Source organism: Dermochelys coriacea, chromosome 4 (assembly GCF_009764565.3).
Source record: "Dermochelys coriacea isolate rDerCor1 chromosome 4, rDerCor1.pri.v4, whole genome shotgun sequence".
NCBI classification, from domain to species: Eukaryota; Metazoa; Chordata; order Testudines; family Dermochelyidae; genus Dermochelys; species Dermochelys coriacea.
This window is the reverse complement of record NC_050071.1, coordinates 54,325,868-54,339,882: the sequence shown is the minus strand read 5'-3', so window position 1 is coordinate 54,339,882 and position 14,015 is coordinate 54,325,868. Positions and strand designations below refer to the sequence as shown.

The following is a 14,015-nucleotide window of genomic DNA, read 5'->3' as shown; positions in this document are numbered from 1 at the left end:
ATACCATGACTCTCAGAAGAAGTAAAAGATAAATCATTATGGGACTCTAAAATAATCTACCAAGAGCAGGACAGGATTTATTTTCACTTCATGTCTCCAGAGGTTTCTTTTGTCATCCATTCAGTGAATCTTTAAAATATTTTCATGGAGGAAAAAAGTGCTTTGCTGCTGTACAACCACTTAAAAGTTTGCCCTTCACTCAAATGTATAGCCCTTATACTACCCTATTTCAAATTACCCCCCTGGAATTGACAAGTCTGAAGCTCTTGATATTGATACCATAGTATAAAGAAAAGGAGTACTTGTGGCACCTTAGAGACTAACAAATTACTAAAATACCATAGTATGTTAGCATCTTTGTACTGGGAAGTCGCAACTTCTTGTAAAGGATTTATTAGATTATTGCAATAAATATATAATTGCTCATTATAATGGGACTACATTTAATGTACATTTAAAGTCTACATTTGCCAACTGTTACCACAGACATTTCTTATTTTAAATATTGGGGGCAGGGAGAAACTGGTTATCTCTGATACCGTTGCATGGCAGATGTTGTGTCTCCCATGAAGCCAGACTATGCTCTGTGAACATAGAAATAATTACAATGGATAAGGCTAGAGGTCTGTCTACTGCGGTATCCTTTCTCCAACATTGGCTAAATCCAGATGCTTCAGAGGAAAGTGCAAGAAGCCCCATAATGCACAATTATGAAATGACCTGCTTATAGTGGAATTTTCCTCTTAACCCCATTTAGCAATTGGCGTAGGCCCTGAAGTGGAGAGATTTTATCTCTTATCCTAATATAACCGTGTATATTCTCATTATACATAGAAATGTCTAATCCCTTTAGTATCCTGTTAAGATCTTGATTCAGTGATATCTTGTGTCATTGTTTTATTTTTGAATGCAGGTTTTTTTGTACATAATTCTACATTTGTAAATTCAACTTTCATGATAAAGAGATTGCACTACAGGTACTTGTATTAGGTGAATTGAAAAATGCTATTTCTTTGCTTTACATTTATATTACAGTGCAAATTTGTAATAAAAAATAAATATGAAGTGAGAGCTGTGTATTCTGTATTGTAATTGAAATCAATATATTTGAAAATGTAGAAAAACATCCAAAATATTTAAATAAATGGTATTTTTTTATTGTTTAACAGTGCGATTAATTGAGATTAATTTTTGTAATCACTTGACAGCCTAATAAAAATAAATCGTACAACCTAACCCACCCTCCTGCAAAAAGCAGAGGTTTTAACCCCAAAAGGGAAGAAAGCCAGAAAGACATTATGAACTTCACTATTGATTTTAGGTGGAACATGCTCAGATATTACAGTAATGGGTGACAATATAAAACGCTACAGTAAGATAAGATAGATTCTCCTTCAACTGCTGTCTAGTAGTAAATAGTTGTGTTACCCAGAGTGTATGGCTCATATCCTCTCATAGTGGCTGGTCCACTTAGTGGTTAATAGTTGCTCACTTAGTTCAGTTGGTAGAGCTCTGTATTTGAAGATCAAAGGTTCAAATTCTACTGATGATCCTTTGGTACTGATAATGTTGGGAGACCAGCATTTTGGGCTGTATAGGTAGGAGCATTGCTAGCAGATCAAGGGACGTGATCATTCCCCTCTATTTGGCATTGGTGAGGCTTCATCTGGAGTACTGTGTCCAGTTTTGGGCCCCACGCTACAAGAAGGATGTGGAAAAATTGGAAAGAGTCCAGCAGAGGGCAACAAAAATGATTAGGGGGCTGGAGCACATGCCTTATGAAGAGAGGCTGCGGGAACTGGGATTATTTAGTCTACAGAAGAGAAGAATGAGGGGGGATTTGATAGCTGCTTTCAGCTACCAAGAGGATGGATCTAGACCAATGTTTCCCAAACTTGGGACTCGGCTTGTTCAGGGAAAGCCCCTGGTGGGCCGGGCTGGTTTGTTTACCTGCCACATCTGCAGGTTCGGCTGATCGCGGCTCCCACTGGCTGCGGTTCGCCGCTCCAGGCCAATGGGGGCTGCGGGAAGTGGCGTGGGCCGAGGGACGTACCGGCCTCCACTTCCCGCAGCCCCCATTGGCCTGGAATGGCGAACCGCAGCCAGTGGAAGCCGCGATCAGCCGAACCTGCAGCTGTGGCAGGTAAACAAACAGGCCCGGCCCACCGAGGGCTTTCCTGAACAAGCGGCATCCCAAGTTTGGGAAACACTGATCTAGACTGTTCTCAGTGGTAGCAGATGACAGAATAAGGAGTAATATCTCAAGCTGCAGTGGGGGAAATTTAGGTTGGATATGAGGAAAAACTTTTTCACTAGGAGGGGTGGTGAAGCACTGGAACGGGTTACATGGGGAGGTGGTGGAATCTCCTTCCTTAGAGGTTTTGAAAGTCAGGCTTGACAAAGACCTGGCTGGGATGATTTGATTGAGGATTGGTCCTGCTTTGAGCCGGGGGTTGGACTAGATGACCTTTGGAGGTCCTTTCCAACCCTGATATTCTATGATTTTCACAGGATGGAATTTTCCCTCTGGTTTTCTGTTTTTAAAAATTAATTTTCTTAATTCACAAAGGGAGAAATAATCCTTAAACAGGTGTTAGAATTAGAAACCAGGATAAATTTTTGTAATGACAAGAAACATGTTCCATATTTCAGTCTTTTTCACATATTTTCATTGTGTACACCTTGGACAGTTTGAAGGTTGAAAACTATGAATGGCTTTGTAAGTATGGTTTCAATACAGGGTCAGAATCTTGAAAACCATTACTCATGAGTAAAGGTTGCCTTACTCTAAGCATTTGCAGGATCAAAATCCTAGGTATCAGGTATCTCCTCACCATATCACTTTATTCAAATATTAAGCATTCATACATCTGAACTATAAATGAAATAGGTGGACATCACAGAGAGTGGGAAAAGACAGTAAGCCTTTTTTCCTTTTAACTTTTACCAATAATGGAAATCCGTTTCACCAGTTACTTCCTCTTCTGAATATAAAGAAATACTATAGTGTCTCAGATTCCACAGGTTGGTAATTCGTAATTATAAACATTTCAATGACTACTATTATTCATACTTAAGAGTAAGGACAATATACATTTTGTAGGGCGTGGTGGTTTTTTAGCTACTGAATCTTCCTTAACCCTTTCCCTATCCCTGTTCTATTTCAAATCCCTCACCCTTCAACATCTGTCAAATCATGGCCTCTTTGTAGTTTCATATTTTAATTTAAAAAGCTTAATCAGGATCTCATTAATAATCCTACAGAAAATTTTTAAACAAAAACTGAGATAGCCCAGGGCACCGATGCAAGTAATTGATAACGGAAGGGTCAGCAATACACAGGCTTAAAAGTGCAGCCTGGTCAGTGTCACTTTTTGTAGCAGCACCCCTGATTGTTGGGCCACCTTTAATTTCTAATTTTACTTCGAAAAATAAACCTGAGAGTATGAAATGGTGCTTCTGTGACCTCCAAGTCAGTCTGTGCTGCCCTTCACAAAATATATTTGTATTCTAATTGTATCCTCTCAGGTCTTTCACCTGTATTTAGCAACTCTGTCTGACACATAACCAGTTGTAAAACATGGCACACAGCTAATGGTACTATATACATTACGGTTAATAGCAATCAAATGGAAAACAAAACTTAAAAATGAAATATACAATAAAAAAGGAATCATAAGACACTCCAAATTGTGTTTTCTGAGGCTATTAATACACACTTCAAATGGCTGAAGGCACAAGGCCAGAGGATTGTTGCGTCAAATGTGCTGGAGTTATGTACTTATTATTGTAGCCTTGAATATTTCAAAAATGCTCAGTGATCTCAAACATTCACCAGCTGCAATCACTTTCCAGCCATAATGTCTGAGAGCACACCTTGCCCTGCTAAAATCTATTAGATAGCTGCCTCATTTTTCTCAAGATGGCAGATATTTATAGACCTGCTGTGCTAATGAAGGGTTTTAAGATTTGGTTTTTAAGATATGTAATTTGGATGAAATTGGCTAAAACAGAGGCTGCAACCTCTCCTGTATTGTTTACACAGACATGTCTAATAAACATGGATTCCATGGTCCCTCCTCAGGGCCCCACTGCCACTATCTATACTAGCCTGTGAAGGTCTGGCACGAGCACCTTCCACAACATACACTGGGTATAAAAAATCCTCTGTGGCCTTGTCTGCATTGGGAAAATACATCTTTAGACATTGTGTTCATTAATCTGTTTTAACTATCATGTTAAACATGATTTTCTTCTTAGTGTAGACAGCAACAGTCATGTTTATAAAAGCATGTTAATGAGTCATGGTTAACCTTGGGAAGGACCCTAGGATTAATCATGACCAGCTAACACATTTTTAAACATGACTTGTCCCAGCCTACACAAAGAAAAAAATCATATTTAACATCATGTTAGTTAAAACATGTTTGTTAATACATTTTGTAACATGATATATCTTTCTGGACATGGCCTGTGGGTCAATTCTAACAGCCTCCTCAGTGCAACCCCACTCTTGAGGTTAAATGGTACAGAGGACCTTGCGTGTGTTCTCCAGGCCAGAGTGAATTTCATTCTTAGAAATGAAGCTTATCTGAAATGCTTCTAATGTTAATTTGGTATTTGACAGTGTAGGTGAACATTAATTACAGTAGTACATGTGACATTAAAAGAAAAAATAGTTTTCTTTATTGGCTCCTTTTCCAGTTTGTTTGATGATCATTGACTAAACTACTTAGGATCACATGGCAGAAGCATAATGATTGAATTCCATTTGAGTTGGGTTAGTTTTAACCAAAAAATAAAAAGAAAGTTAAGCCTCGATGTAAATTCTATATAACTGTAAAATATGTGAGTTCATTTTATGCTATCCTTTACAGTGGATAGGATACACAACAGTAATAATTTGATTTGTCCATTTTATAGATTTGTCGTAAGCTTAATGGAATCCGTTTCACCTGTTGCAAAAGTGCCAAAGATAGGACATCCATGTCAGTGACACTAGAACAGTGCTCAATCTTGAGAGATGAACATCAACTGCACAAGGACTTCTTTATCCGGGCACTGGATTGTATGAGAAGGTATATATCTGGTTTTAGTTTTTGGTTTGTTTGTTTTTCTGCTACTTGTGTTTCAAACACATGCATGTACTATATTGCCTTAGTACTAGCCAGTAGTGAATGTGTTACAGGCCAAAACTTGCCTTATTGAGGAATAAGGACTGCAGGATTTGGATCTAGTTAATTAGCAGTTCATTTTTAATGCTTTTTCATAGGCTTTCATAAGACACACAATTTTAGCAATATGTCTGTACCCTATAAAAGAGAAACATTTATTTACTCTCTCAAAAACTTTCAAGCTGTTAAATTCTTATTAAAACATTTAAATAAAATGGAGCTGGAAAAATATTATTAAATCAGAATTAAACATTTGTTATAGTTGGTAGTTCTCATTAGCTCGTTATCCAATATAAAAAGAATGACCAAGCAAGTTTGGACTGATGGTTATATTTAATTAACTCATCTTTAAAAAAACACACAAAAACCAACTTTACACTGCATTGTTAAGTATAGCTATGCAACCATTAAGACAGAAGTAATTAAGAATGTGTAATTAGGAGATGTGATAGGGTTTTGAATATCTGCATGTTAGTCACAGGAAAGAATTTCAAGTAAATAAGTTTAGATTATAAAATGAAACTGGCCCCTACATTGTGTTATCTATTAGTCCTAAAAGAACTAATATTTCATAGTTAATTATTTTTATGAATACTGAATAGTGTGCAAAGGATTTGTAAAATACTAACATTTTGCATCTAAGCTGTTTAAGGAATATTTAACAAAAATCCCTGCAAGACCATACATTTCAGGACAGCCTCCTAGGAAGTAATAAATTGTATGTCCTCAACTCCAGTGCAACATATGATTAGAATTTCTTTCCTAATTTGTTTAAATTGGGTTTCTACAACTCGTACCAAAGTTAAATGTTGTTTTAAAGTTTTAGTTTAGTAGAGTAATGATCCAAATAGATATATTTCATATCCTGATGCTAGAAGTTGTGTTTATGGATTAATTTCAGAAGCAGTTAAGTCTAAAGTTATCACTCTTAGGAGTGGTTTTGCAATATATCCTTAATAGGGACACCTGTTATTTAAAAAGAAACAAATTAATTGCTAGAAAGGATGATTCAGCAGAGCACTGTGAGGATTCAGAAGTATAGCACACTTGCAAGTTGCTCATTTACTGTGATGATGTACTAAAGTACCATTTCATATATATCATTAGCTCTCCTAAATCCTTTGACCATTGTAGTGTTTCAGCTGGTGGGTGACACTTGCATGCACTATCTTTCATACCTTCATGTTTTACCAGTAACGAGCAATTCCTGAGTTTTTTACATTAAACACTCTCTCTGTTGGCATTTCAACTATTCTGTTTTTCTTTTGTAAGCTATCAATTAATGTGAGTGTTTAAAAGCTACTATAAATGGCTGGACATAAGGATCTCAACTATATAAAATAAATTCTTATGAAGATTAAGACTCAAACACGGAATGGAAAAATTCAGCAATTAGAAACTCTCTAAATAGGATCTTGTATATTGTACAAACTAACTTTTTAATACGGAAGTACTGTAGGTTTTTGCAGACTAAACCCTCCTTATATTGGGACTAGTAGAGTCTAATGTCATTATAATTGAGCTTGAAAATTAAATGAGTAATGCATCAATAAAATGTGCAGATGGTACTAAAATTGGAGTTAGATAATAGCAGAAAATTCAAATAGACCTGGAGAACATTTAGAGTACTGGGCAATTAATAAAAAATATATATATAGTAAGAGTCACAGTTAAAATGTAGGCCCCAATTCAGAAAAGCATCCCTATTCAGGAAGGGCACTAAATACCAGCTGAACTTTAAATGCATGCTTGATCTGGACATTAGGGAAGAACACTACTAAACAATAATAAAAAATGGAAGCATGTTGAGCAAATGGCACATCAATGCAGAAGACTATTTAGAATGATAGTGGCACCTTAGAGACTAACAAATTTATTAGAGCATAAGCTTTCGTGAGCTACAGCTCACTTCATCGGATGCATCCGATGAAGTGAGCTGTAGCTCACGAAAGCTTATGCTCTAATAAATTTGTTAGTCTCTAAGGTGCCACAAGTACTCCTTTAGAATGATAGTGTAATGCATTGGCTTAGTGTGTGTGATCATGTGTCCCTTTAGTGACTGGCACCAGTGACTATAACAGCCTACTGCTTATTGTTAGCTAATGGAGTTATTCCTTTAGCTCAGGTGATAGGTTGTGCAGTTGCATCCTTGTGCATCTAGTGCTGAATGTTCTAGCTTTGATCATCTCAGATGGTCGTGGTGTCATGCACCCACCATAGTTTCTTACAACATTAAATATTAATTTTCAGTTTGAAATATAATAAAAAGGCAAATACCATTCCACACTGGTATATAAAAGATTTGCATGTAAAACCAAGAGCCAATACTCCCTCTCCATTCAGTGGAACCAACTGAGTTTTATTGGGTTTACATTTGTGTAAATGAGAATTGAATATGTCCCACTATTAATAAAACCTCATTCTGAAATGCTGAGGGGAATTTTGCTTTCATTTATAATGATGTAAATATAGAAAGGAGAGCAAACCCACAATTTTCCCCATGGAGGAATCTAATGGCCTTCTAACAAAAGCTCACTTATTCATTTGAGGGGACTTGGCAGCTATGCTTTTGAGGTTTGTCTAAATAAGGTTAATGCGCTTGACACAAGTGTGACACTAATGTATTTATCCTTTCTATGTGATTAGTACTGTAAGATGTAAAAGGTTATGCTGTGCATTTCTGAATGCTTTGTTCTCTAGATGCAGAAGCTTTCAAAATGGTTTCTGCATCTGAAGATAAGGTTTTATTTTATTGGGAGAGAGAAGCACATCATCAGTGCATTTCTTAATTTATACAGTTTGGGCAATTTTACTCTGATGAATCCTCAGTAGATCACTTTGTTAAGCTCCATGTCAGTTTGGCATTTTTTGCGATGATTGCCATGAGACACTTGTAACGTCTTTGAAAAGAAACAGTAGACAAGAAAAAACAGATCTTGACATAAAAACACTAACAGGCTGGATTGAACTTGGAAAGGCTACTTTTAAGAGTTAACAGTAGGAGATATATAATGGGATGAAAGCATTTGATTTGTAAAAGTACATTGAGATTTGGGAACAGCCTTTATCAGAAACTCTGATTTAGAGGTACTAAAATCACAAGAAAATTTGGTGGCTTTAATGCTACCTTCTCGCATGCCTATACTGGCATGGCTGTGATTGCTATTATAGAGAGGAGGGACATGTCCATGGCCCCATCCTTGCTTTGCTCCTTTGGAAAGTTTTATGGTAATACTAGACTCTATTAATGCTTGTGCCCACTCCATCTCCTTGCAGGGCTAATCACAATCTAGCATCCATCAAGGGCTACCTCTCACATTTAAATTATAGTTTAGTTTTTTGTTTATGCTGTGAGATGTTGTTCTGCAAATTCTGCAAATAGTTTTTATACTATGGATTAGTAAGAAAAATAAGAGACTTGAACTGATACACCAGATATTTATCACTTGTAAAACGTAGTGCTTTAAAGATTGGTTTACTGACTGTCCTTTTAATTTATGAAAGATTGACTACAGGAATTCAGACTTTTGCACTATGAATACCCAATGCAGCGTTTTGTTGTCTTGGTGTGTCTCAAGCCATTAAATTGTTGCAATTGAAATGAAAATACAAATTGGAGTGTCAGTGTGTTTAATAAATACTATTGTATATTTGATATTCTAGCCTTGATTTGTGCATGTGATTCCTACTGATCTTAGTGAAAGTTGTGCACATACGGTGGGGCAAATACAACTAGTATATTATTCCCTGTGCATCAAGTGGTCTGATTTCACATATTACTGAAATCACACTTCTGACTTCTCAATTACCTTTTTTCAAAGGATGTGATCTAGTTTTCTTATCTCCCATTCTCCAGTGGATGGAGGTCTCCTGCCATCTTGAATTCTCTCCTTATGGTATAGAGTTAAAGGGACAAACAGATTTAACATAATTAATTGCAGGTACCTCTCATATGATTTTGTTCATTTTCCTTGGATGGAGCTGGACCCTGGAAAGCAGCAGATGTTGGAAGCAGTTTTTAGAACTGAATTTTCTTTCTGGCCTATTAAAAGTTGCTTTTCAGTGCGTTGGTCCATATACATTTTGAAAGTCTTGAATAACCAGAGAATCCTTTATTTTCAGAATGTCTTCAGTAAAGCTTAGAAATAAAATATAAATATGATAAATCCACTCACTTCAGTAAAGCCTCGGGGCTGTCAACTCCATCATCATTCTTAACAGGCAACAGTACCTGTCAGATGTTTGAGCCAGTGAACACATTTGATTCAATGAAGGACTTGTTGTTTTCACTTGACACACCAACTGAGGATATTTCAGATAAATTGTCTATCTTCAAAAAGCTGATTGAAACACACAGTGAATGGTCTGAGTAGCAAGGTATGGGTGTTTTATGGCCCAGTTGTGAAGCAAATGGCCCTTTTCAGAGAGCTCTTGAAGAGCATCATTGCACAGAGATCACTGGCAAAATAAATTCATTAAAAATGTTTGAGTTCTGGGATAGGACTCCTTACTTATGTTTTGTAGAGGAAAAGACAGTTGCGATATCTCTTTCCTATCACCTAGATACAGCGATGGGTTAAAGCAGAATCCATAGGTCCAGACTGAGAGGGACCCTGGACCTACAAAGGTAGCCCATGACTGGACAGCATTGTGATTGCCATGTAGACTCAGAAGCAGAGGCAAATATTGACAGGAGAGAGGTACTGATCACAGAACTAAAAATCAGTGGTAGCTTACATACAAGTAATTATGACTTGATCACATCTATAATGTGAAAACAAATAAGTCCAGATCAGTTTTATATATGTGTATATACATATATATATATGTACTTGGTGCTTTAAAAGAGCCCATTTCACAAAGCAGAAAACAATTGAGCCAGAAGAGCTGGGAGGAAGAATTTAATAGAAAAGCATGAAAGATCATTGTTTAACAAAGTTTAACAAAACTGTACTCAATTTCCAAAAAGTCACAGTCCCATGATTGTGGAAGAAGACTGTATTGGTTAGAAAACTGACCTAGTTTAGAGGTGAAGTGAAGGCAGCTATAAAATTATACATATTTCCCTTTTTCATCCCGTTACTTTCCTTTACTATCAGCTTTCCCTTTCTTCTGTTCTATATATAACATTTAAAAAATCAGAAGCTAGGAATTGTAGAAAATTGTTAAAGAAAGCAAAGAGACACATAGAGAAATCTATGGCCAGCAGAGCTAATAAGGAGTTTAGGTATGTTAGGAAGAAAAAGAATCCTAACGTTGATATTAGTCCATCACTAGATGAATGGTAAAATTATCAATAATAAGAAGCAAAAGAAGAAAGAAGAAGCAAAAAAAGAAGAAGCAAAAGTATTCAATACATATTTCTGTTCTGAATGGGCAGGGGAGAACAGATGTTGTAGTCTGATATGATATGATGAAGGTCATATTTTCCATTTCACTAGTACATCAGAAGGAAGTTAAATAGGAGCTAATTAAGTTACACATTTTTAGTCAGTAAGTCCATATTTTTTGCACCCAAGTTTTAAAAGAGTTGGCTAAAGAGCTCATTGGACAATTACTGTTTGATTTCCTATAAGTCTTGGAACACTGGGGAAGTTCCAGGAGACTGGAAGAAAGCTAATATTGTATGAATATATATAAAGGGTAAACAGGGTGACCTTGATAATTATAGGCCTGTCAGTCTGACATCCCAGGGAAGATAATGGAGCAGCTGATATGGAACTTTATTAATAAAGAATTGAAGGAGGGTAATATAATTAATGTCAATCAACATGGATGTATGAAAAATAGGTCCTGTCAAATTAACTTGATATCTAGTTTAGATGAGATTAGTAGTTTGGTTGTTAAAGGTAATAATGTTGATGTCATACACTTCAACTTCTGTAAGATATTTGATTTCATATAACACAACATTTTGATTAAAAATGAAAAGGATATAAATTAACCTTGCATGCATTAAATGGATTAAAAGCTGCCTAACTGATAGGTCTCGCAATATAATTGTCAGATATGTTCTAGGTATTTTTTTGGCAAAGCTATATGGGCTGTTTTGTCAGGAAGGCCAGCTAGATGGTCACAATGGCCCCTTCTGGGCTTAGAATTTGTCACCTAGGATTGGAACTGTGCAGCTACTTTTTGGCCCTACCACCATCTCACAATTCTGGACCTGCCTGTTCCTACCTTATTGGCAACCATTGCACTGTGCAATTGATGGCTGACTGCACAAAGAGGAGGCAGTTGTACTCTGGTATTCTTCTCTCCACGCAGACCCGTGAAACCTCCCACTCACTTCTATTAAGAGTCCTAGTTCAAGGCTTATAAATGTATACTAAACCTACTGGAAGAGCCTGTAATCTGGACAGGCCATGCGTATTCTCTAGAATCATAACGTTTTTTGTAATCTGAGAGGGGAAATGTTAGGAGGGGAGAGAAGTGAACATTAGTCCCATTCGTGTGCTGAAAGGGACCTCAATACTTAGCAAGAGCAATGACCATTTTTGTGTATTAATTGCAATAGACATCTACTTTATTTTTAAACAAGAAGTTATTATTTCTGTAGCAGCAGCTATGTTCATTGTGCCTTTCAGACAAGAGGAAAACCTATGAGACAGAGGAATGGGATGTAATGAAGAGCTGTGTGATTGACCAGTGTAGCATACATCTTGTTAGCTTTCATTACTTTTATTTGGATTTTTTAAATATCTTTGTTTATACTCAGTATGGAGGACTAGGATTTTATAGATCTTTTGGAAAGAGTTCATCTAAAGGAATGGTTTGAATAAGTAAATGGTTGAGATGTAATGAACCAGTTCAGGATGGGAGTTTCCAGCACAGGCAATAGTGTGCTAAAAGATGTGAAGGACAAAAGTGATTTTTTTAAATCTAGATCTGGGGCAAAAATCTGTTTTCCCCCACATGAGGGGAAAAAAAGAAGTCAGGGGGAAAATGTGGAACAAATAGTATATGATGGTATAATTAAAGACCATATCATAAGAACATAAGAATGGCCATACTGGGTCAGACCAATGGTCCACCTAGCCCAGTATCTTGTCTTCCAGCAGTGACTGGTGCCAGATGCTTTAGAGACAATGAACAGAACAGGCAGTTATTAAGTGATCCATCCCCTGTCATCCAGGCCCAGCTTCTGGCAGTCAGAGGTTTAGGGACACCCAGAGCATAGAATTGCATCCCTGACCACCTGGGCTAATAGCCATTGATGGACCTATCCTCCATTAACGTATCAAATTATTTGTTTTAATCCAGTTATACTTTTGACCTTCACAACGTCCTTTGTCAATGAGTTCTACAGGCTGACTGTGAGTTGTGTGAAGTAATACTTCCTTATCTTTGTTTTAAATTTGCTGCCTCTTAATTCCTTTGGGTGACCCCTGGTTGTTGTGTTATGTGAAGAGGTAAATAACACTTCCCTTATTCGCTGTTTCCACACCAGTCCTGATTTTACAGACCTCGATCGTATCCCCCCTCAGTTGTCTCTTTACTAAGCTGAACTGTCCCAGTCTTTTTAATCTCTCCTCACTTGGGAGCTGTTCCATCCCCTCATCATTTTGTTGCCCTTCTCTGTACTTTTCCCAATTCTACTATATCTTTTTGAGATGGGGCGACCAGCATTGCACGCAGTATTCAAGAGGTGGGTGTTCCTTAGTGCCATTAAGATATTTTCTGTCATATTTTCTATCACTTTCCTAGTGGTTCCTAACATCCTGATGGCTTTTTTTGACTACTGCTCCACACTGAGTAGATCTTTTCAGAGAACTAGTCACAGTGACTGCAAGATCTCTTTCCTGAGTGGTAACAGCTACTTTAAACCCCCCCATCATTTTGTATGTATAATTGGGATTCTGTTTCCAGTGTGCAGTACTTTACATTTATCAGCACTTAATTTCTTCTGCCGTTTTGTTCCCATTCACCCAATTTAGTAAGGTCCCTTTGTAACTCTTCACAGTCACCTTTGGACTTAACTGTCTTGAGTAATTTTGTGTCATCTGCAAGCTTTGCCACCTCATTCTTTACCCCTTTTTTCACATCATTTATGATTATGTTGAACACTCTCAGTACAGATCGTGTGGACATCCTGCTATTTACCTCTCTCTACTTTGAAAACTGATAATTTATTCCTACCCTCAGGCCCACATTAACACAATGAGGTCCTGTGTGGGGTACACACCCCATCACACTGCACTACAAAATTCTATTTGGCCACTGTCATCTGCATTCTTAGCCATGTGGCTACAAGAAAGGACTTAGGTTTCCTCTGGCCATCTAGCTAAAGGGGATTCTTGCCACTTGACTAGGCAGGCTATATGATATGCTACCCTAAAGAAGAGTCATGCTGTTGTCAGTCAAAGTTCCACTGACGCGTGTAATTTTTGTCTGCTGTGATTTTTTTACTCTCCTGCAGAGGTACTGACATGATAAATGATTTTTCATCTAGCACATTAATATCCAGCAACTTGCTGGTAGATATCAGTGTTGCTATATTTTGATCCAAATGAGAGAACAGAGAATTGAACTACAGTTTCCCTCTCAGTGAATTTCTAAAATACTCAGTGCATACTATGGGTAAGGTATATAATTAATTGCTTGCAAGTGAACACTATGATCATTCAGTTTCCAATGTGGATGCCTGCCAAATGAATTTGCCTTCTCATGCTATACATGTGCATGAGTTTAGGATCTGAAAAGATTCATCACTTACGGTACAGTTAATTTAAATATAGAATACTGATTCATTGGAAAGGTGTTGGAAAGTTCTTACTGTATTTGCACTTTTTAAAAGCCCTTCTAATATAAATGTTCTTTATCACATTTAGTTGTACATAA

General features: G+C 37.0%; 1 protein-coding gene across 1 annotated transcript in view; it reads left to right on the top strand.

Moving 5' to 3' along the window:
* Positions 1 to 14,015, top strand: part of INPP4B (inositol polyphosphate-4-phosphatase type II B) — a 521,268-nt gene that overhangs the window by 484,464 nt on the left and 22,789 nt on the right. The window contains 1 exon segment of the mRNA XM_043513204.1: positions 4,924 to 5,078. Coding sequence (XP_043369139.1) covers positions 4,924 to 5,078 — 155 coding nt within the window.